Below are 25,803 nucleotides of genomic sequence, written 5' to 3'. Positions count from 1 at the left end.
GGCATGCAGGGACATGTCTGCTGTCAGGGACAGCAGACATGTTTAAACTGTCACCGCGTCTATAGGGGTTAAAGTGTCTCACCATTAGATCTGCTACTAGCGCTAGGGCTGTTGAGCCTGACCAGATGTTGGACTTTAAAGGGTTAATGTTCTTTACAAAAGGTGAATTCAATATATCTTCTACTAAATGTGACTAAACTACAGCAAGGAACTATTTAACTTTTCCAAAAAACATAGGAGCAAATTATTAGTAAATATATGAATAAGTTAAAGAACGTCATCTAAAAAAGAAAAAAAAAATACTTTGACATCCACTCTTTATGGAAAGGCAGGGCTGGTGTTATTTTGTTTGAACTCTAGAAAAGTAAAATTCTAAAGATGCATAGAATAATGAATAAAAAAAAATGCACACTTTAGGCACTTTCTTTAGCTGTAGAACCGGTCATGCAAACAATGTACACTATATCATCCTTTACGGGTGTATATCATTTGCACTCTTACACATGTTACATACTTAGTTCATAAAGTAGATGTTGTGAAATGTACTGAAATAGCATGATAGATGAAAAAAAAGAAAAACATTTGGTACTCTTTACCTAGATGGGCGCCCGTCGCGGGCGTCGCGGGTACATTTATGTGTGGCCGCGACGCGACCGACGCGATGCCCGCGGTTTCCCATTGAAACCCATGTTAAACATGGAAATCGCGTCGGTCGCGTCGCGGCCGTCCATAAATGTACCCGCGATGCCCGCGACGCGATGCTCCCGATTTGCCATAGGAATCAATGTTAAAAGGCCCGATGGACACGATTTTACTGTTAAATGGCTCAATGGACCCGATTTGGCCATAGGAATCAATGTTAAATGGGCCACAGAGCCCAAATAAGCACAATTAACCCTTAAATGTCCCCCCAAATTTTTAACGCCACCCCATGATCCACGCCAACCCGAAGCGTGGCGAGCGCAGCGAGCCCGCGAGGGGCGGCGGTACGCGTCCTCCGACCTTTTCATGCCCTACTATCCACTAGGGCGTGGAGTGAGAATAGAATAGTGTGGCGAGCGCAGCGAGCCACCGAGCCCGAAGCGTGGCGAGCGCAGCGAGCCCCGCGAGGGGACGCGGATACCTTCACAGTTATACGCGTCGGGTTGGCGTGGATCGTGGGGTGGCGTTAAAAATTTGGGGGGACATTTAAGGGTTAATTGTGCTTATTTGGGCTCTGTGGCCCATTTAACATTGATTCCTATGGCCAAATCGCGGGCATTGAGGCATTTTACATGAAAATCGCGCTCAATCAGCCTTTTTAACATTGTTCCCTATGGGAAAATCGCGGTCATCGCGGGTAGCAGATTTTTATGTACCCGCGATTTACCCGCGATTTTTACCCCCGACGCCCGCGATTTCAATCGCGGGCGCCCATCTAGGTAAAGAGTACCAAACATTTTATATACTGATAAAGACATGAACTTCATAGGACGGATTAGCTTATTTCTCGCTGATACCGTAATTCTCTTTGTAGTGCAATGTCCAAATCTCATTAAATGAATGGAGTACACAGTTCATCAGAATATATTTGCATTCACAAGGCAATTAGTCAGGATACGCTCTCACTAATTGGAACATCTTGTTTAGTTTCTGATGTGTAATAACAATCTTGCTGTGCATACCAATATATTACTGCTATATTATAATGTAAAGTTCTTTTTACAGTAATTATAGACTTACATGGAATCTATCTATCTATCTATCTATCCAGACGCTGTCTCCATCTACCATGAGGTTTAGCTCTCCACGCTGATTGCCAATTCTCCAACGATACCAAGCTCCCTGATAAAGGTCCATTTTTAAAGGACCGAAATTTTGGGGCACGTTGGATTACAAATGATCCCTAAGTGAACCAAAACCACAAGTGGAATAAAACAATTTCTTGATTTTATAACAAATCTGTATCATTCGTTATACAGGCGAGTGCCCCACATCCCAAACCTGCTGGTATGGGTGATCACTGACTATCTTTAGGTATTGATACCCTTTGTCGAGGACCCCACTGTTGCACCATCTAAGTGAGAGTGTGGTCTACCATTGGACTATATGCTAGCTTCTTTGGTTGTGCATGTGTGAGAAAGATGTAATTTCACTCTCTGCCAGCAGATGGTACTGTTTCGGACACTCATGGACACTAGCTATTATATATCATCACAAAAACTCCTAATTTTATATATAATAATAGTTATTTTATGCACACTTCAGGTTATTATAACCATCATATATCACAAAGCCCCTTTGCTATGAAGGAGGGAGGCACTAGGGAGTTCCCTTGTATGTAAATGATCTGTTCTGGCTTAAAAGACAGGCTGGCCATCACACAGGCCACCCCACTGTTGAATTCCAATGATGAAATACCAGAGACTGAGCGGATGGAGCTGAATCCACATTGACGCTGAGCAACCTGTGTCCCAGAAACTGCCTGCCTGAGGGGAGAGAGGTCCTGTGAGTGATACATTGTGGGGATATTCGTATGCAGCTTTGCCAGTGATGTTCTGTGATTTAACTTTGTGGTATTCAGACAACTGATGTAAATTTTGGTACGGGCACATACAAGAAAAAAAAAAAACTTTTAATTTTTCAAAAACATTCTATTTTAATAAAACGATACTGCACTATTTGGCGCCCCCTCTATTATGTTTTAGATGGAGCTCGCGGGATTTGGGAAGAATTGAGGGGAGCAGCGTTCCAAGCTACTTGTAGACAAGTGCTTTTTTTCCAACACTGTGAATCAGTGTTTGTGTCTTATAGTGACTGTATGTCAGGCTTTGCCAGAAATGAACAGATTATTCTCATTCCTGACGAAGCCTGACCTACAGGCGAAACGCATTGAACGCAGAAACATTGATCTCCACGCTGACCACACTATACAGAAGGAGAACAGTGTGCAGGAAGACGGATGTGATACTTGGAAAGTCAGATTACTGGTGCACGGTAACCCTTTCTATAGCGGACCCCTGGATTCTTTTGTAGGACAAATCATTATTTATTTACCCACAGAATAGCCCTATATTAAGAGAATTATTATTATTCATTTGGATTGCCTTGACCTTATATAGGGTCTAGACTCCAGAGCTATATATGTTATTGGTTTGTCTTATCTTTATATACCGGTATTAGTTCACATACACCCCAGGCAGCTTTAGGCATTTGCCTAGGGCGCCGGCCACTGGAGGGCGGCACAGAGTTGATCTCTTTAAACCGACTTCAGTAAAAGCATGAAAGTAACAGCCAGCACCCCACCCATTAACCATCCCAGCCAGCACAAGCCAGTAGCAGTACCATCAGTGAAAAGTAAGCATCCTCACACTATACATCACGTCACCCCTTTTGTGTAGTGGGATAGCAGGCAAGCCCCCCACGGCCGCGGATTGCACACCCGTGCGTAGTAGGCACGTCCAACCGTGGGTGGCAGGAAGATGTCACACAGGCCTACATAAAGTGAGAGGGACACAGCAGCATCCACATCGCCAATTGCCCTGCAGTTGTCATCATTGCGCATGCACAGAAGCTGGCCAGCGATGTTGCCCCCAAATTCCAAGTTCTTTCCGCCATCAGCAGCCTGGATGCTGCCAGGCAAGCCGCACTTAACCGGAGCCACCCACACAGGGCAGGAGTCGAGGCGCAGAGATGAAAGTAATAACAGGTGAGGAGAGACTATCTCCCAACATGTACAAGGCTGAGCGACTGGTGCAGTGCAGTATCCTGTATGCGCCCTCCTCTACACCCCCCTCCAGTCCCAAGGTCATGTGTCTCTCCTCTTCACCCCATCCCTCATGTCCCCAGGACCTGTCCTTCCCTCCTGCCTCCAGGTCCTGTGTCCATCACCCCCCCCCCTCATGTCTCCAGGTCATGTGGTCCTCATCTCCCTCTCACCCCTCCTGTCGCCAGGTCCTATGTCCCTCTTCTTCCTCCCATTCCCAGGTCCTGTGCACCCCCTCACCCTCCTGTCCCCAGGTCCTGTATCCCTCCTCTCCGGTTTTCCCCACCCATTTTTTCAGGTCCTGTGCCCTCCTCATGTCCCTAGGGGTTGTGTCCCTTCTACCCCCTCATGTCCTGTTGTCCTGTGGCATACCCTCCCCATGTGCCACGGTGCTGTGTTATTCCCTCATCACCTCCCGCCCCACTCATATCCCCATGTTGTCCCTCCCTCTCTCATGTGCCCATGTCTTGTGGTATAATTTAATTGGCTCCTCCATCACTGCAGCAACCCTCCATCCCTGCAGCAAGTTGACATTTTGCCTAGGGTGCTGGGGAACCTTGCACCGGCCCTGCATACCCCTATTTTCAGATTACTACCTTTATACATGAGTTTCTTTTTTGTAATTTTATTCAAATACATCTGCATATATTAATATGAACAAAGGTTCAGATCCAGTACGTAAGGGTGTTTCTGTAATACACCTTAGGATCTTCGCAGCACCTTCTTAGAATCCATTAACTCAGCACAGTCTTATTAATTTCCATTTAAGACGTACTATATGCTGTGCAACTTTCTCAGTGCAACCTATGGTGCAATACTAGAGCAGAAAACTTTAGTTCAGACATTGGCAGGTATTCAATGCCGGTGCGAGCGGCCGGCGAGGGGGTTAAACTGCGAGGATCACAGAAATCCAGTGATCCTCGCAGTTTAACCCCCGCGCCGGCCGCTCGCACTATACAACGTTCCGGGGGAATCCTCGCAGTCACAGAATGGCGAGGATTCCCCTAAACTGCGAGAGCCGAGGCTAGTGCAGCAAACTCGCTGTAATTAGCCTCGATTCTCGCAGTTTTTGGAGGCACATTCACAAATTCCCCCTCGCTCAAAAAACGGAGCGAGGGGGAATTTGCGTATGAGGGGGGTCAGTTGAATACTGACAGGGTGAGCGGTGACTGCGAGCAAAAAGTCCTGCTCGCAGTCACCGCTCGCCCACGGCATTGAATATATGCCATTGACGCAAATCGATTGGGGCTGTTCACGGTCTCGTCATTCATCTTGCAACCTAGACCATGCCAACCAGACTCACCTCTCCTCATCCAAAAGTGTTCCACTCACTAACCATCTGGGATTACGCTAAATCAGAAATATTTTATTGTTCCTAATTCATCCCTAATTATAAAGCTTTCATACTTCAAAACCCATTCTCCCAAGGTATGTCCAGAAATTTGCTCATTCATTGGCGGGCGATATAAGATATTTAATATGACCTTGCATGGATTAAAAACTTTCCATTGTTTTCAGAAATTCAATCCATGTTAGTGTCTAAGCTGGAAGAATTGATAAAAGTACCTAGCAGATATGACTACCACTTACAGTTAAGCAAATGATATATATTGTTTATTGTCTGAGGTGCCGGGTTTCCTTGTAAGACTCTCATGAGGCTGTCTGGAAAGTGTGGTGCATTGGATGGGGATGACTGAACAGAGATTTGGGAAGGGAATATCTGTAAATGATTGTATACTGTAGGTCAGGCATTGCCAACCACGGTCCTCAAGGCACACTAATGCTGGGTACACACCAGGACGACTAGGGCCCGATCCCCACAATCTAGATCCAATTCCGATCAATTGGATGTAGATTGTGTGCTGATTGGACCCTTTTCTGACCTGGTGTGGACCGATACCGATTCGATGCGCGGTCCCGCGGGCCGGTCGGTCGTTATTGAGATCCTACCTGCTGCAGGTAGGATCTCAATGACGACCATACAGCCGGGTGCGGGTCGCCATCAGATCTGACCCGCTCACGGTGCACATCGTGAGCGGGTCGTGCCCCCCCGCGTCACCATGAGCGGGTCGGACGAGACACTGACGACCTGCTCACGATGTGCATCGTGAGCGGGTCGTCCTGGTGTGTACCCTACATAACAGTGCAAGTTTTTGTGATATCCAGGCATCAGAACAGATGGTTTAATCAGAATCACTCAGGTACTAATTAAGTCACCTGTGCTCAAGCCTGGATATCACTAAAAGCTGCACTGTTGGTGTGCCTTGAGGACCGTGGTTGGGAATGCCTGCTGTAGGTGGTACTAAGTACCTTTCTACCTCAGTATACTGTTCCCAGATACACCATATTGATGCTAGAGGACACTTTCCTCTTTATTTGGTTAAAGTGCCACAAATGTGAAAGCCCAACCATGAAGTGGTGATCATAGATGTTGAGATCTAAACTACACGTTAGAAACTGATGGATACTCTGCATATTTGTCATAGGATTTCAAGTGTCAGTTTTTTCACAATGCAATCCATGTTTTTGTATGTAATTAGTTTTAAATGAAAAGCTAAACACTTACCCAGTACATCTTTATCATGCTCTGGTACAAGTTCTTTCCAGTTGGATTCTCCAGGATCACTGAAATCTATGTTAATCAGTTTGTAGTTTGGGGCATTTCTGTTGGTTTTAAATGTAAAGACCGTCTCTTCATTTGTTATATATTCATATTCTGCTTCAAAATTATCTATTAGTTTTACCCATGGAAGTATTCCTGTAGAAAAATAAATAAATAAAAGACATTACATATATATTTATATATTATGCATTATTTAACATTTATATAGCATCAACATATCATGCACCACATTTTATTCATGATTTTTTCGTTTTGAAAAAGGCACCTAACAAAAGGTGGTGTGGGACAGAAGCAGGATAGACTAGTGCGGATGCCAGCGTCAATTCCGATCACCACAGAGATGCATATTCAGTGCTACAGTACTTTAACAAGCTGAACCTGGGATCATTCTGTGTGCAGAACAGTTGTGCATTATTGCATTAGGCCCTGGAAGATCAAAGTATAATTACCAACTTTTTATGTTTTAGAATCTGTTAGTTGTACATTAAATATTCACTGTTCCCTTCAATTGTCCAATAGTTCTCTACATAGTTCCCGGAAGTGAGTCCCCCCGCTTCAGCGTCACCATCTACCCAGGTATATATAGAAATATTGGTGTAGGTGCACTAAAAGAAGGACTCTAGCATACTGACCGTTGCTTTCAGTGTGCACTGCAAAAAACAAAACAAAAAAAAAAATGAGGGAAGAGGGAACAGCTTGCGAGTACTTACAATCTAAGGGCCTGATTCAGACCGGTTTGCTAGGCTGCGTAAATTTGCAGCCTAGCGAACAGGTAAACGCCGCCAGCCCATCTGAATGCCCCACGAATCACCACATTTGCATGCGAGGGGATGTGTATGCTTACACATCCCCTTGCATGCGGCAGCACGGGTGAAAAATCATTCGATGTTCGCTGACCATCTAATTTATTATTTTCCATGTTCGCAGATAAAAGTCAGTCTAAACTGACTTTTATCTTGGCCAGAGATGGCCGGGGCGTTCCACTGCTCCAGCCTCCTGCCCGCCCCCTTTCCTCACAGTGAGAGAATTGCTATCCAATTAGATCCAAAAGCCGGCACTCTCAGGGATTTTTTTCATTGCGCAGGAGAAACAAAATGTATTCACGCACGCGCGCCGCCCCCCCCCCCCCCCCCCAAAGGATTTACCCTGAAAAAAATTTGAGCAAAACAGAACCATGCCTCCATTTTTACCTCGAAAACGGATTGTGGGTAATTTAATTCCCCCCTCTGTGTTAATTGGTCCGCTACTGGAGTTTCGTCAATCAGCCCCAATTATATTTTACAATAATGTACAAATTACAAAACACAAAAATAATCCGTTTGATCCACATCCACTGATTGTGTTCACTGCTCTCGACTTTAGCTAGGACCTCTGGCAATCACTTTTGGTGGTTCAGCTGTCTCTATAGCAGGAAATATCCAACTCCAAAAGTGAACAGTGGTATTCTCAGTGGAGGGATGACCGTCAAAGTATGATTAATGGGAAAGGAGGGGAAGTTCAAAATCCATTTGAGAGTGGTTATTTGATGTTGACAGAATCTGTTCCTGATCTCGGTAAGAAAAATGTCAAACCATTTCATCAACTATTGCAGCAGCACTATTAAAAAAAATCTTGTCGACCCCGAGGCACCCATTTCGATGTCTTGTAAAGAGGTACAAACTGATAAAACTAAATTCAACCAGGAAACATTAAAAATATACTACAACCTCAGGACAGATGACATTTTATTACTGCAATTTAGAGAAATTGTATGAAAAAACGAGATTTTTCAATGTTCTATAATGCAGTATTTCAAAATGTCTAAAACACAGCTAAGTTTTAAAATGCCACTCAAGCAACTGGACTAACTCAAACATATCAACAGTTCCCACATATCATTCGTATAATCATATTTCAAAATCTGTTCAGAAATAAATGCTTCAATGTTGTCAACCAACCTTTCCCACCACTCCCCTCCTCTGTCACTCACCACACTGACTTTCTGCTCTGTATTTTCAAAGCTGCCAGCGACTCAGCTTCTCATCTGTGAAAGGCATTAAGCTCTAACCCCGGCAGGTATGGAGGATGTTTTGTATAGAACAGTGTTATGCTGTGAAAGATTCCTCGTTTCAAGTTATGCGAAAGAGACCCATTCCTGGTCACAAGTGTACAATGCACTAACTAATACAGAATTGGCTTTTATGTGTTACTGTATAATACAGACATTCTTCCTGTTGGCAGATGTATTATGACCCAGAGCTGCAGTCACATATTGACACTATTGGCCAATAAAAATCCTTTCCATGTCCTGAATTGAACTCAGACTGGTAGTCAGCAGAGCTCAGAAAAGGATAGGGAAACGGGGGGCGGAAATACAGCATTGCTGGAGCACGGTTTGGTCAATGCAGGAGTGTCCTGGTCCATTTGGGGAGGGGGGACCCTGGTGGCTGCATGTCGTCACATGTAGTCAATGTAACCCAACAAATAGCTGGTCTGCACCTGGCTTCAAAACTAAGCTGCTCAGCCAATGGGGCAGCAGGTAATGTGCGAATGCTTCGCTGTGTAGCAAATCGCTCACAAAATAGTGATGCGCCAACCAAATTTTGCAGGTGTATTGCTGGGAAGCCTTGTCCTATGCTGGGCAGCCCCCTGCAGCCTACCTACAAGTGTTGTAATTTTGTGAATCCTCACGGCTGGTTGAGTATAAATTATATATATATATATATATATATATATATATATATATATATATATATATATATATATATACACACATATACACACACAAACACACGTAAAAAGGGAGACAAGCGCACCAACAAGTGAATGATATAGAAACAGTTTTACTTATATCCGCACATGTACATCAAGAAAATATATAATTGGATTGCCAGCACAACATCCCAGCATACACAGCTGCATGAAGATGAAACCGCTCGGTCAGTCGCGGAATGAGAGCGGTCTCAGGCACACGGTTAGCCACTCGTCGGGAAACACTGGAGAATTCACCGGACCAAGAAGGACATCACTCCATCAGGAAGAAGAGGCGTAGCACACATCAGGACCTTTGATATAGATACACTTTAAAAACTTTTGCGCTGGTACCATTTTCTCTCAATATATATGTTTTGGCGAGTGCCCCACTCCTCTGATCTCATGGGTCAAAATATATATATATAAATAAAGGATAATCACAACAGCGGCACTCGTGAGGAAATTTTTCAGCGTGTATTCAAATAAATCCAACGTTTCGGGGCTGGTAGCGCCCCTTTGTCAAGGTGTGGGTAACGTTACGTTACCCACACCTTGACAAAGGGGCGCTACCAGCCCCGAAACGTTGGATTTATTTGAATACACGCTGAAAAATTTCCTCACGAGTGCCGCTGTTGTGATTATCCTTTATTTATTCACTGCGTCCAGAAGGCACCGGAGGTAGCTGTACCCCGTTGGGTGAGTGCCAGGCCGCCCCCCGTACCTATATATATATATATATATATATATATATATATATATATATATATAGAATCACACTCACCCCATCCACAGCAGCAAACGGAGCAAGATAAACGGATCAGCACTCAGTAATTGGTGAAGAAAGTAAAGTGTATTTACATTACACGCATGTTATAACAAACAGTGCAGACAGCTGTCCCAACAGCTGTTTTAACCAGGGTGTCCCGGTTTTCATCAGGGGTGGACACCCTGGTTAAAACAGCTGTTGGGACAGCTGTCTGCACTGTTTGTTATAACATGCGTGTAATGTAAATACACTTTACTTTCTTCACCAATTACTGAGTGCTGATCCGTTTATCTTGCTCCGTTTGCTGCTGTGGATGGGGTGAGTGTGATTCTATAGTAACATTTCTGGACCCTGCACCGACTGAGCTCCCTACAAGTGAGTGCCATCTTGCCTTTTTTCATTATATATATATATATATATATATATATATATATATATATATATATATATATATATATATATATATATATATATATATATATATATATATATATATAAAAAAAAATATATATATATATATATATATATATATATATATATATATATATATATATATATATATATATATATATATATATATAGAAACCACGCAGAGAGCACTCACCAGGATGAAGCATGCGAAGGTGGTCTTGAAAAAGGTCCCACAGTGGACCGAAACGTGTCGACATCACCCTGAGATGTGAATAAAACTTTTCCTCTTACTACTGAGAAAATAGTCTGGTGAGTGCTCTCTGCGTGGTTTCTATATGTAAAAGTGGTTCTAAGTTGGACTTGCTTGCTTTTGAGACTGACACCCCGGCAGTTGTCAAAGGAAAATAGATGTGTTGTGCTGCTCTACTCTGGAATATATATATATATATATATAAATAAATGTCCACAGAGCGCTTTTACCAGACTTGAAAATGTTAAAATTCCAATGCTTTAATTCATCCTTTTAAAATTTGCATCATAATGGTCGACATTTCGGGTCCTTGCACGACCCTTTTTCAAGACCTCCAAACAGTCAGGTTCATTGCTGCCAATGACTGTTTGGAGGTCTTGAAAAGGGGTCGTGCAAGGACCCGAAACGACGACCATTATGATGCAAATTTTAAAAGGATGAATTAAAGCATTGGAATTTTAACATTTTCAAGTCTGGTGAGTGCGCTCTGTGGACATTTCCCTCTATGGATATAAATTGGCACGCATGGGATTTTCATAAGTGAGGCCTGGGCTTACTGGCACCCCAGCTGTAAATATATATATATATATATATATATATATATATATATATATATATATATATATATATATATGCAGGTGGGTGAAGATAACTCCAAAGAGGTAAATCACCAACGCGGCACTCCAGGGCTTGTGAGAAAATAAGCAAGTTTATTCGTGCAACAGTTTCGGGGACAACGTTCCCCTTCCTCAGGCAGACAGCAATACAACATAACAAACATAGGGTCCTACCTTATAACAGTGTGTGCAGCAAGAGGGCACCTCCTTGCGCTGTGCGTGGCCGGTGGACTGGTTCAGAGCGGGGAGACGCCGCCAGCGGGATGCAGGGCGGACGTTACTTCCTGTATCTGACGTCACCTTGCTGCGTCTGACACGCTGGTACCCGTTGCCAAGCATACAGGGAGCGTGAGTTGTTTACAGACCGTAGCTAGGTTACCTGGCTCCACGCAGCAGCGGCAATAAGGATTGGTGCTGTTAGTGAGACATATTGTGCTGTGAAATTTAAGAATGCATACAAACACTGATTATAAAAACATGATGCTGGTATAAATATCGCAAATAGTTATACTATAAAACGTGCAACGTATATGTGGTGCACGAAGGTGCTAAACTATGAAAATTAAATCAAAAACACATGTAAGACTTTTTCACATCCAGAAGAACTTGTCTGGGGATATCTTGAATAAAGCTAATATATTGAAAAAAGAGGGTCAGTCATTTAACCATACTGGATGGGTTGGTAACCCTGCATGGGAAAGGATCAGGCCATCAAGCCCTGCTGTAGGCAACTATCAGGTATTGATCCTTAAAGGCATGTCCTTAGACCGCAAAAGGGTTTAGGTTAGTGTATTCCACATGATACGCTCATTGAGCCCGTTGGGTGAAACTGTATTGAGCCTGTAGATCCATCGGGCTTCCAGTCTTAGGAGGGCTTTCTGGCGATCTCCCCCCCTAGGCATTGGTGGAATATGATCGATCATAAAGTAGCGTAATGATGCCAGTGGGTGGCCCTTGGCCTTGAAGTGAGCCGCCACTGGCTGGTCCATAGGTTTATTCATTAAAGCAGCATTTATGGCCGAGCGGTGTGCGGCCATCCGCTCCTTAAATTGTCGAGTGGACATACCGACATAGTATAGTCCACACGGACATACTATGACGTACACAATATATCTAGTGCTACAGGTCAAGATGTGTCGGATCTGTAGCCTTTTGTCTTCATGGGGGTGTTTGAAAGATGAGCCTTGGATCAGGTAGTTACATGTGGTGCACTTGATGCATTTATAGCATCCCGGGGTTTTACTTTGCCTTGTGGATGCTCTATTGTCATCGAACCCGGTTATATCCGTGTGTACCAGTAAATCTTTCAAATTACGCCCCCTCTTATAGCATGTCATCGGTCTTATTTGGGAGAAGCATGGCAGTTTGGGATCTGTGGCTAGAATAGGCCACAGGGCTTTACTCGCGATTGGAATAAGGCTGCTGTTAGTATCAAATGTGGTGGACCATGGGAATACCTTAGTATTATCCCCTTTGGCGTTTTTGGGTTTAAGTAAATCTTCACGTTTGAGTTTAAGTACTTTTGCTTTGGCCTGGTGCAGGGTTGACAGGTGGTAACCTCTTTCATGAAACTTATCGATGAGTTTGTCAAGCTGTAGCGGGAGTGTCTCTGTATTGCTACAGATCCGGGCCGCCCGGAGCATTTGAGAATAGGCCAGTCCCTTTTTCAATGGTGGAGGGTGATGGCTACTGGAGAGCAGGAGGGTATTCCTATCTGTTTCTTTGTAAAAGATGGAAGTACTGATGTTGCCTTCGTTCAACGTCACGGTCACGTCTAAGAAATTAATAGTATGACTGCTATGTGCATATGTGAGTTTGATGGGTCCTGGCATTGCATTGATAGAGGTCATTAAGTCGACGAACTCTTCTGTCATGCCCTGCCACAGCATGAACAGATCGTCGATGTATCGACACAGGAGAATGATGTTGTCCTTGGCGATTTGTTCTTGAAAAAATATACGTTCCTGGGCGACCATGAAAACGTTGGCATATGCCGGTGCCACGGCCGATCCCATGGCACAGCCTGCCTGTTGGAGATAAATTTGACCATCAAATCGAAAGTAATTGCGGCGTAGGACCAGTTCAAGCAATTGCAGGTAAAGATTTTTGTTGAATGTGAACCCTTCTCCCAAAGAATCCAGGAATTCTTTCATGGCCAGGAGCCCCTGGTCATGAGGGATCGAGGTGTATAGCGATGTTACATCCATAGTGCATAACATAGCAGTCAAAGGTAGTCTGGGTAGTTGTTTTAAACGATTGAGAAAGCTTGTAGTGTCCAAAAGGTGTGTGTCTTGGACGATAACATGCGGTTGAATCAGGACGTCCAGTAGTTGGGAAACCGGTTGGAAAAGGCTACCTCGAGCAGATATTATTGGGCGACCGGGTGGGGATGTAGCATGTTTGTGAATTTTGGGTACACTATACAGGATTGGTAGAATGGGATGGGTGGTATGTAGTGCTTCTTTGAGCTTGATGTCAATAATCTTTTGGTCGACCGCCTCCTTGAGTAGTGCCGTTAATTCTTTTTGGTACTTCTCCGTGGGGTCACTGTATAGTTTCCTGTACGTGTTCCCGTCCGCTAGTTGGCGCATAATCTCTGCTCGGTAGGTGCTCAAGTTCTGAATTACAATACCCCCGCCTTTGTCGGCGGGGCGTATGACGATGCTGTGGTCATCTTGCAGGGATTTAAGAGCTTGGGTTTCACCTCTGGATAGATTGGCATGGAATGGAATGGGGGCTGCTTTAAATCGCTCCATCGACGCATCCAGAAGACGTGTGTACGTTTTTATAGAAGGATTATAAGACATGGGGTCAAATGCAGATTTGCTATGAGACTTGATGAATTGTGAAATAGGGGTGGGCTGAGGGGGGACCTCATGGTGCTGGAAGAACTCACGTAGTCGGAGTTTACGGTTCATCTTGTGAATATCAAGTTGCCAGTCGAAAGGGTCATGTCGATTAGTCGGGATGAAGGAGAGGCCTTTGTTAAGGACATTTTCTTCTTCGGAGGTGAGTAGACGGTCAGATAGATTGAAAATAGCTTTTATTTTGGTCCTGCTCGCTTTGAAGTTCCTCTCCCTTTGGCCGCCACGACGGGTTCTTTTGTTGTGGGACCCCTGCGGGTGGTAACCCCTAAAGGGGGACGTCTGGTGATGGTGCCATCATCGGATTCTGCCGGGGCAAAGTCGCTGTCTGATTGAGAGGACCCAGGTTGTGGGGCAGCGGGGTTTCTCCGGGATCTCCAACCTCGTCTGGTAGTGGCTTGGGAGCTGCGTGGCTGGGGCTCACTGCCTGTAAGCCATCGGTAGACCTGGTTGGACTCGTAGTCTGCCTCTACTGTGGCTAGTTTGGTCCTCTTAAATCTTAACAGATCACGTCGATAATTCTCGCATTGATTTTTAAGCTTGGATGCCCAGGCGTCAAATTCAGGGGAGGCAATTAAATTTGCATTAGCCGTTTTAAGGTCTTCAATTTTGCTCCGAGTATTTCTGAGTTCTTTACCGGCCTCCTCCACCACCAGCACCATCAAGTCCAGGCTGCATTTGTTGAGTATGGCTACCCAACGCCTGCAGAACTCTGGACTTGACCGGCCGATGGTGGGGATGTTCCGGACCCGGAATCCACGAGGTATAAACTTTTTACGGTAGTAGTCCGATAAAGACTGGCCGTGCAATAAATAATCAATTTCACGGCGTCTTAACTTGAAAAGTAAGTTGTATATATCCTCAGCCTCAATTTCAGGATTGGCTTCCTCTTCAAACAGTATATGGGAGATTTCATCCTCTGAAAAATTCAGTATTTCTCCGGGGGGGGGTGACAGCAATCCCCTTGGATCCAAATGGATGTTGTGATGCCTCCATGTTGGTTTGAGGAAAAAGGCTGGAGTAGACTCAGCAAGATGTGGGCTGGACGTCCTAGGAAAATTTAGAAGAGTGGGTGCCACGATCCTATGCCAACCGGACAGGCTGGTGAATACAGGATGCTTGCGATCTGGCACTCCGGGTACCTTGGTTGATGGCCTGGGTGCCTTCGTGAAAATAGAATATGCAGGTGGGTGAAGATAACTCCAAAGAGGTAAATCACCAACGCGGCACTCCAGGGCTTGTGAGAAAATAAGCAAGTTTATTCGTGCAACAGTTTCGGGGACAACGTTCCCCTTCCTCAGGCAGACAGCAATACAACATAACAAACATAGGGTCCTACCTTATAACAGTGTGTGCAGCAAGAGGGCACCTCCTTGCGCTGTGCGTGGCCGGTGGACTGGTTCAGAGCGGGGAGACGCCGCCAGCGGGATGCAGGGCGGACGTTACTTCCTGTATCTGACGTCACCTTGCTGCGTCTGACACGCTGGTACCCGTTGCCAAGCATACAGGGAGCGTGAGTTGTTTACAGACCGTAGCTAGGTTACCTGGCTCCACGCAGCAGCGGCAATAAGGATTGGTGCTGTTAGTGAGACATATTGTGCTGTGAAATTTAAGAATGCATACAAACACTGATTATAAAAACATGATGCTGGTATAAATATCGCAAATAGTTATACTATAAAACGTGCAACGTATATGTGGTGCACGAAGGTGCTAAACTATGAAAATTAAATCAAAAACACATGTAAGACTTTTTCACATCCAGAAGAACTTGTCTGGGGATATCTTGAATAAAGCTAATATATTGAAAAAAGAGGGTCAGTCATTTAACCATACTGGATGGGTTGGTAACCCTGCATGGGAAAGGATCAGGCCATCAAGCCCTGCTGTAGGCAACTATCAGGTATTGATCCTTAAAGGCATGTCCTTAGACCGCAAAAGGGTTTAGGTTAGTGTATTCCACATGATACGCTCATTGAGCCCGTTGGGTGAAACTGTATTGAGCCTGTAGATCCATCGGGCTTCCAGTCTTAGGAGGGCTTTCTGGCGATCTCCCCCCCTAGGCATTGGTGGAATATGATCGATCATAAAGTAGCGTAATGATGCCAGTGGGTGGCCCTTGGCCTTGAAGTGAGCCGCCACTGGCTGGTCCATAGGTTTATTCATTAAAGCAGCATTTATGGCCGAGCGGTGTGCGGCCATCCGCTCCTTAAATTGTCGAGTGGACATACCGACATAGTATAGTCCACACGGACATACTATGACGTACACAATATATCTAGTGCTACAGGTCAAGATGTGTCGGATCTGTAGCCTTTTGTCTTCATGGGGGTGTTTGAAAGATGAGCCTTGGATCAGGTAGTTACATGTGGTGCACTTGATGCATTTATAGCATCCCGGGGTTTTACTTTGCCTTGTGGATGCTCTATTGTCATCGAACCCGGTTATATCCGTGTGTACCAGTAAATCTTTCAAATTACGCCCCCTCTTATAGCATGTCATCGGTCTTATTTGGGAGAAGCATGGCAGTTTGGGATCTGTGGCTAGAATAGGCCACAGGGCTTTACTCGCGATTGGAATAAGGCTGCTGTTAGTATCAAATGTGGTGGACCATGGGAATACCTTAGTATTATCCCCTTTGGCGTTTTTGGGTTTAAGTAAATCTTCACGTTTGAGTTTAAGTACTTTTGCTTTGGCCTGTTATAAGGTAGGACCCTATGTTTGTTATGTTGTATTGCTGTCTGCCTGAGGAAGGGGAACGTTGTCCCCGAAACTGTTGCACGAATAAACTTGCTTATTTTCTCACAAGCCCTGGAGTGCCGCGTTGGTGATTTACCTCTTTGGAGTTATCTTCACCCACCTGCATATTCTATTTTCACGAAGGCACCCAGGCCATCAACCAAGGTACCCGGAGTGCCAGATCGCAAGCATCCTGTATTCACCAGCCTGTCCGGTTGGCATAGGATCGTGGCACCCACTCTTCTAAATTTTCCTAGGACGTCCAGCCCACATCTTGCTGAGTCTACTCCAGCCTTTTTCCTCAAACCAACATGGAGGCATCACAACATCCATTTGGATCCAAGGGGATTGCTGTCACCCCCCCCGGAGAAATACTGAATTTTTCAGAGGATGAAATCTCCCATATACTGTTTGAAGAGGAAGCCAATCCTGAAATTGAGGCTGAGGATATATACAACTTACTTTTCAAGTTAAGACGCCGTGAAATTGATTATTTATTGCACGGCCAGTCTTTATCGGACTACTACCGTAAAAAGTTTATACCTCGTGGATTCCGGGTCCGGAACATCCCCACCATCGGCCGGTCAAGTCCAGAGTTCTGCAGGCGTTGGGTAGCCATACTCAACAAATGCAGCCTGGACTTGATGGTGCTGGTGGTGGAGGAGGCCGGTAAAGAACTCAGAAATACTCGGAGCAAAATTGAAGACCTTAAAACGGCTAATGCAAATTTAATTGCCTCCCCTGAATTTGACGCCTGGGCATCCAAGCTTAAAAATCAATGCGAGAATTATCGACGTGATCTGTTAAGATTTAAGAGGACCAAACTAGCCACAGTAGAGGCAGACTACGAGTCCAACCAGGTCTACCGATGGCTTACAGGCAGTGAGCCCCAGCCACGCAGCTCCCAAGCCACTACCAGACGAGGTTGGAGATCCCGGAGAAACCCCGCTGCCCCACAACCTGGGTCCTCTCAATCAGACAGCGACTTTGCCCCGGCAGAATCCGATGATGGCACCATCACCAGACGTCCCCCTTTAGGGGTTACCACCCGCAGGGGTCCCACAACAAAAGAACCCGTCGTGGCGGCCAAAGGGAGAGGAACTTCAAAGCGAGCAGGACCAAAATAAAAGCTATTTTCAATCTATCTGACCGTCTACTCACCTCCGAAGAAGAAAATGTCCTTAACAAAGGCCTCTCCTTCATCCCGACTAATCGACATGACCCTTTCGACTGGCAACTTGATATTCACAAGATGAACCGTAAACTCCGACTACGTGAGTTCTTCCAGCACCATGAGGTCCCCCCTCAGCCCACCCCTATTTCACAATTCATCAAGTCTCATAGCAAATCTGCATTTGACCCCATGTCTTATAATCCTTCTATAAAAACGTACACACGTCTTCTGGATGCGTCGATGGAGCGATTTAAAGCAGCCCCCATTCCATTCCATGCCAATCTATCCAGAGGTGAAACCCAAGCTCTTAAATCCCTTCAAGATGACCACAGCATCGTCATACGCCCCGCCGACAAAGGCGGGGGTATTGTAATTCAGAACTTGAGCACCTACCGAGCAGAGATTATGCGCCAACTAGCGGACGGGAACACGTACAGGAAACTATACAGTGACCCCACGGAGAAGTACCAAAAAGAATTAACGGCACTACTCAAGGAGGCGGTCGACCAAAAGATTATTGACATCAAGCTCAAAGAAGCACTACATACCACCCATCCCATTCTACCAATCCTGTATAGTGTACCCAAAATTCACAAACATGCTACATCCCCACCCGGTCGCCCAATAATATCTGCTCAAGGTAGCCTTTTCCAACCGGTTTCCCAACTACTGGACGTCCTGATTCAACCGCATGTTATCGTCCAAGACACACACCTTTTGGACACTACAAGCTTTCTCAATCGTTTAAAACAACTACCCAGACTACCTTTGACTGCTATGTTATGCACTATGGATGTAACATCGCTATACACCTCGATCCCTCATGACCAGGGGCTCCTGGCCATGAAAGAATTCCTGGATTCTTTGGGAGAAGGGTTCACATTCAACAAAAATCTTTACCTGCAATTGCTTGAACTGGTCCTACGCCGCAATTACTTTCGATTTGATGGTCAAATTTATCTCCAACAGGCAGGCTGTGCCATGGGATCGGCCGTGGCACCGGCATATGCCAACGTTTTCATGGTCGCCCAGGAACGTATATTTTTTCAAGAACAAATCGCCAAGGACAACATCATTCTCCTGTGTCGATACATCGACGATCTGTTCATGCTGTGGCAGGGCATGACAGAAGAGTTCGTCGACTTAATGACCTCTATCAATGCAATGCCAGGACCCATCAAACTCACATATGCACATAGCAGTCATACTATTAATTTCTTAGACGTGACCGTGACGTTGAACGAAGGCAACATCAGTACTTCCATCTTTTACAAAGAAACAGATAGGAATACCCTCCTGCTCTCCAGTAGCCATCACCCTCCACCATTGAAAAAGGGACTGGCCTATTCTCAAATGCTCCGGGCGGCCCGGATCTGTAGCAATACAGAGACACTCCCGCTACAGCTTGACAAACTCATCGATAAGTTTCATGAAAGAGGTTACCACCTGTCAACCCTGCACCAGGCCAAAGCAAAAGTACTTAAACTCAAACGTGAAGATTTACTTAAACCCAAAAACGCCAAAGGGGATAATACTAAGGTATTCCCATGGTCCACCACATTTGATACTAACAGCAGCCTTATTCCAATCGCGAGTAAAGCCCTGTGGCCTATTCTAGCCACAGATCCCAAACTGCCATGCTTCTCCCAAATAAGACCGATGACATGCTATAAGAGGGGGCGTAATTTGAAAGATTTACTGGTACACACGGATATAACCGGGTTCGATGACAATAGAGCATCCACAAGGCAAAGTAAAACCCCGGGATGCTATAAATGCATCAAGTGCACCACATGTAACTACCTGATCCAAGGCTCATCTTTCAAACACCCCCATGAAGACAAAAGGCTACAGATCCGACACATCTTGACCTGTAGCACTAGATATATTGTGTACGTCATAGTATGTCCGTGTGGACTATACTATGTCGGTATGTCCACTCGACAATTTAAGGAGCGGATGGCCGCACACCGCTCGGCCATAAATGCTGCTTTAATGAATAAACCTATGGACCAGCCAGTGGCGGCTCACTTCAAGGCCAAGGGCCACCCACTGGCATCATTACGCTACTTTATGATCGATCATATTCCACCAATGCCTAGGGGGGGAGATCGCCAGAAAGCCCTCCTAAGACTGGAAGCCCGATGGATCTACAGGCTCAATACAGTTTCACCCAACGGGCTCAATGAGCGTATCATGTGGAATACACTAACCTAAACCCTTTTGCGGTCTAAGGACATGCCTTTAAGGATCAATACCTGATAGTTGCCTACAGCAGGGCTTGATGGCCTGATCCTTTCCCATGCAGGGTTACCAACCCATCCAGTATGGTTAAATGACTGACCCTCTTTTTTCAATATATTAGCTTTATTCAAGATATCCCCAGACAAGTTCTTCTGGATGTGAAAAAGTCTTACATGTGTTTTTGATTTAATTTTCATAGTTTAGCACCTTCGTGCACCACATATACGTTGCACGTTTTATAGTATAACTATTTGCGATATTTATACCAGCATCATGTTTTTATAATCAGTGTTTGTATGCATTCTTAAATTTCACAGCACAATATGTCTCACTAACAGTACCAATCCTTATTGCCGCTGCTGCGTGGAGCCAGGTAACCTAGCTACGGTCTGTAAACAACTCACGCTCCCTGTATGCTTGGCAACGGGTACCAGCGTGTCAGACGCAGCAAGGTGACGTCAGATACAGGAAGTAACGTCCACCCTGCATCCCGCTGGCGGCGTCTCCCCGCTCTGAACCAGTCCACCGGCCACGCACAGCGCAAGGAGGTGCCCTCTTGCTGCACACACTGTTATAAGGTAGGACCCTATGTTTGTTATGTTGTATTGCTGTCTGCCTGAGGAAGGGGAACGTTGTCCCCGAAACTGTTGCACGAATAAACTTGCTTATTTTCTCACAAGCCCTGGAGTGCCGCGTTGGTGATTTACCTCTTTGGAGTTATCTTCACCCACCTGCATATTCTATTTTCACGAAGGCACCCAGGCCATCAACCAAGGTACCCGGAGTGCCAGATCGCAAGCATCCTATATATATATATATATATATACACACACAGTCCAGAATATCCGGCACTCAGCTGTTTGTATAGCAACGGCTCCGGTGCTCATCCAAAAGCGTTACATATATATCCAAAGGTGGATGTCACTCGGAAGATAAATGAAAAAGCAGACAACTGTCTTAAAGCCAACGTTTCAGGGCTGGGGCCCTTTTATCAAGACTTGACCAAGTCTTGATAAAAGGGCCCCAGCCCTGAAACGTTGGCTTTAAGACAGTTGTCTGCTTTTTCATTTATCTTCCGAGTGACATCCACCTTTGGATATATATACACACATACATACATACCCTGAGATCAGAGGTGTGGGGCACTCACCAAAACAACACTATTCAATCCAGTGTTGTAAATTCACTTTTTATTTTATTCCATTAAGTGATCAGCATTTAGGCAAATAATCCAACATGATAATTTCCAAAACATGCCCCGACGTTTCGGCCCTTAGATATGGACCTTTATCAAGGAGCCTATAATAATGCAGAACATGTGCAAAATATTCCATACTGGATGCTTCCAACATACATCAAAGATATATTAGCATCACTAGAAGATACACTTACTCAGAGCTTTGGTCATGCAGCAAAAGTCAAATGTGACCCAAGATCAACCGCAGCATAGGGGAAGTCAGCCTGAATAAGAGACTGCCCCGGGACGGATTTTATACCTAGCACTGTATTAGCATATCCCCACGTTTGGCGCCACTGCCGCAGCGTCAATGTGTTCCCGAACAACTTCCGCCGCACGTATTTTAAGTAATTTTTGTTGTTTAATATAAAGTACATTCAGATGTTCACACACATTTAAGGCAGATCACCTTAATATCTGATGGGACCGGCTTATTACCTAATAATATACATTTATTTCCACCTTCCTTATATTGCGATAGGTATCGCATAGATTGACCCCTCAGTCACTCCGTACTCCATTTGCACTGTTAGGAACACATGGTGCCAGGTCGTGGCGGCCATGCGTTCCAAATTGAGTCTCAGCCAGACTCTTCTGGCAGCCGAACGTCCGTTCGGAGGCGGAAGTTGTTCGGGAACACGTTGACGCCACAGCAGTGGTGCCAAATATGGGGACATGCTAATACAGTGCTAGGTATAAAAGCCGGCCCCGGGCAGTCTCTTATTCAGGCTGACTTCCCCTATGCTGCAGTTGATCTTGGGTCACATTTTACTTTTGCAGCATGACCAATACTCTAAGTAAGTGTATCTTCTAGTGATGCTAATGTTTGTTGGAAGGAGGGGACCCGAGAGCTACCTGGTTGATCCTGCCAGTAGCATATGCTTGTCTCAAAGATTAAGCCATGCATGTGTAAGTACACATGGCCGGTACAGTGATGTATGTTGGAAGCATCCAGTATGTAATATTTTGCACATGTTCTGCATTATTATAGGCTCCTTGATAAAGGTCCATATCTAAGGACCGAAACGTCGGGGCATGTTTTGGAAATTATCATGTTGGATTATTTGCCTAAATGCTGATCACTTAATGGAATAAAATAAAAAGTGAATTTACAACACTGGATTGAATAGTGTTGTTTTGGCGAGTGCCCCACACCTCTGATCTCAGGGGACGAACTATATTGTGGGCATCACAACCCACTACTGTGGGCTCCCCACTGCTGATATTTCAAGTGAGAGTGTGGTCTTTCCTTCTAATTATAATATATATATATATATATATATATATATATATATATATATATATATATATATATATATATATATATATATATATATAAAAGTTTTCTGGAGCAGCACTCCCACTACAAGTCCTTGCTCCGGTGCCTTCCAGAGAAGGATGTGAAATACCACCAGATACAGATGTGTTACGGCGGCACCCGGAGGCTTGTACATACGACTAACACTGCAGAAATGCGTGATCAAACGTTTTTGATATTTATTCCATCGTCATCAGGATGATCCCCCCCCCCCACAAAAAAAAGTTGGTCTAAAACAAAAAAAAACAAAAAAACTGCTATTGCTGCATAACTGTATACATTTCGACTATGTAACACCCCAATGAAGGAGATTTCACAGCAATACAACTACCACTGCAGACCGTAGTCCCCACTAACATCAAAGGGAACTGCAGTCTGACCCCTGTGTAACAAACTCTGAAAAGCAAAGCTCTTTGGAATTTGGCCCCTTTTGTTTACGCCATCCTGATATGGCATAAACCACTTTATTCATTTGGAGGCATTCTCCCAGGAGTGTGATCTTACGATCCCTCCTCTGACTCCTATACCAGACACTGTGCTACTGTGCCAATTGCTTCAATCCCTAGGAATGCAACTTGTAAAAACAGTGATGCGCGCTAACACTGTCCCTGCAAATTACATTAAGTAAATAGCAGGGATAATCGTGTAAAAAAAAATGATCTCTACTGCTGTGCTGTCCAGTATAAAGAACAAAATGTATTTATCGATTAACAGTTTCTTATATAGCGCAGCATATTCCATTGTGCTTTACAATTGGAATCAACAGTGATAAGACACACTGGGTGATTACAGACCCGACATAGAGGGGTATTCAATGCCGCAGCGAGCGGCCGGCGAGGGGGTTAAACAGCAAGGATTGCTGAAAACAAGCGATCCTCGCTGTTTAACCCCCGCGCCGGCCGCTCGCTCTATTCAACATACTGGGGAAATCCTCGCTGTCACAGGACGGCGAGAATTCCCCAAAACAGCGAGACCCGCGGATGCTGCAGAAAACTCGCAGTTTTTAGCCGCGGGTCTTGCTGCTTCTGGAGCCGCATCCGCCAATTCCCCCTCGCTCAAAAAAACGGAGCGAGGGGGAATTGGCGGATGCGGAGGCTGTGTTGAATGCTGTCAAGGTGAGTGGTGACAGCGAGCAGGAAGACCTGCTCGCTGTCACCACTCGCAAACAGCATTGAATACCTGCCATTGAGGATGGAGGGTCCTGCTCGCAAGCTTACAATCTGGGGGGGGGGGGGGGGGGGGAGAGAGGAGGAGGAAGGATAGGCCCTCATAATATAGCAGTCCCAAATTACAAAGAACATTCCTGATGGGATGTAGTTAGAAAGAAAGCTTTTGAAGGTTATGTGGGCGATCCAATATAATACAATATATCTGCAATTTTGTAGTACATACATGTTCTAAAATCTGCATTTTATTTACCAATTACTCATACAAAATAAATAGAAAATTGGAAGTTAAGAGACCTTATTTAAAATAAGATTTAAATTATTTAACAAATACAAGGTGGCAAGAAGGCTTTTTATATAACTAGGTACATTTCGAGGACAGGGTTAAATAAAAAGGAACTACTACCTGTCATGTCAAAATAGATCGGTTGTAAGTACTGTAGTTTAAACTTGACAATAACCGAGGTTAAATTTTTGCAAAGTTAAACTATATACAACACATCTATTTGGACATCGCAGGTAGTAGCACCTTTTTCTAAGCGCCATCCTCCAACTATATCATGTACATTAGGTGTTCATTATAAAGGCAGCATTTTGAAACACCCAATTATCCAGTTTACGAGATTAACAAACCTCATACAGTAGTTTATTAAAATATTGTAAAAGGTTAAAACTACAATAGCAATAAGATACTGCACGAAGAGTCAAGTCGCAATTGTCTTCATTTTCTGTCTTGCTGACAAAGTGGAATCAGATACTGACCAATAATAATGTTCCAGCAGTTAAAAGGAGTTAGTAAAATGAAGATATCCAAGAGCTGTGCCTAATAAATCAGTGTTATAGCCATGGAGAAAATGAAATCTGGAATGCCACATCGATAAACAAAAGATTATACAGCATAACCTACAGCTCACCCTGCATTTCTAAACAGGAAAACACATTTCAAGTCACACTAGAGAACGTGACACTGCCCAGAGTACAATGTCACATAACAGAGTATTATATTACCATCAGTGATGAATACAAACAAGGGTCATTGATCATATAAAACTACAGGGCTTTGCTTAATTAGTGACCACCACATCTGCATCTCTGGCCTTAATTCGAATCTTCAATGACACAAAACAGGATTTCTGCAGATTCAAGCTACCCGCTAGTTCAAGGGTAGCAAAGTTCTGCAGTCTAGCATGACATTTAACATTTTGCACAAAACAGAATATTTATTTGATCTTTCATGATACCTACAGATGTCACTATAAGGATCCATTATAGTATTAGCTACAGATGACACTTAGCAATACTGATTGCTGCAACATGTGGGGGTAGGGCGCATTTTGGCCTTTAAAAATCAGGAAGGGCGCAGCACCCCGCTAAAAAAGCCTAGCGTAACACTAATAGTGGGATTCAACATGGAACAGCTGACCCGTGCTGAATACTACTATGCTGTATTTTTGTGTACTTTTTTGTAACAGTGTTGCTTTTCATTTCCCACTGGACTCATCACTCTCACCAATCCCCCTCCTGAATAAGACCTGTGTTCCTTTCTTAACCCTTTGATTGCCAACATCTGTTAGATATGTGCAAAATATCCGATAAAAATGCCAGCTGCGCTCACATTTGTTTTAATTAATTCAAATAAAGAATGTTTTGTAAAAAAAGAATGTTTTGTAAAAAAAGATTATATTTCCTATATAAAGGGAAACATTACAGGTCATTATGATGAATAAAAATGTTGGTCTGGCAATTTTCACACCTATTTTGATAAATTGCATTGGCATTTTAAGTTTACCTTTACCTCAACTTGGATTTTTCTCTCTCAGGTACTTAAAAGCTTCTCCCTATCCTTTAAAAGGTCCTTCATAAGTCAGACCAACTTGTAAAAAAAGAACAGAAACTTATATAATAATATATAATAT

General features: G+C 44.3%; 1 protein-coding gene across 2 annotated transcripts in view; it reads right to left on the bottom strand.

The window, feature by feature from the left end:
• PREP (prolyl endopeptidase) overlaps positions 1 to 25,803 on the bottom strand; it is a 141,948-nt gene that overhangs the window by 85,428 nt on the left and 30,717 nt on the right. For both annotated transcript variants that reach the window (XM_083176964.1, XM_083176963.1), the window contains one exon: positions 6,312 to 6,503. In XM_083176964.1, the coding sequence (XP_083033090.1) occupies positions 6,312 to 6,503 (192 nt within the window). The remainder of the gene's footprint in view (positions 1 to 6,311; positions 6,504 to 25,803) is intronic.

This window comes from Crinia signifera, chromosome 3 (assembly GCF_055691185.1).
Source record: "Crinia signifera chromosome 3, ASM5569118v1, whole genome shotgun sequence".
NCBI lineage: Eukaryota > Metazoa > Chordata > Amphibia > Anura > Myobatrachidae > Crinia > Crinia signifera.
The sequence above is the reverse complement of the archived record's forward strand: the minus strand, read 5'-3'. Positions and strand labels throughout refer to the sequence as shown.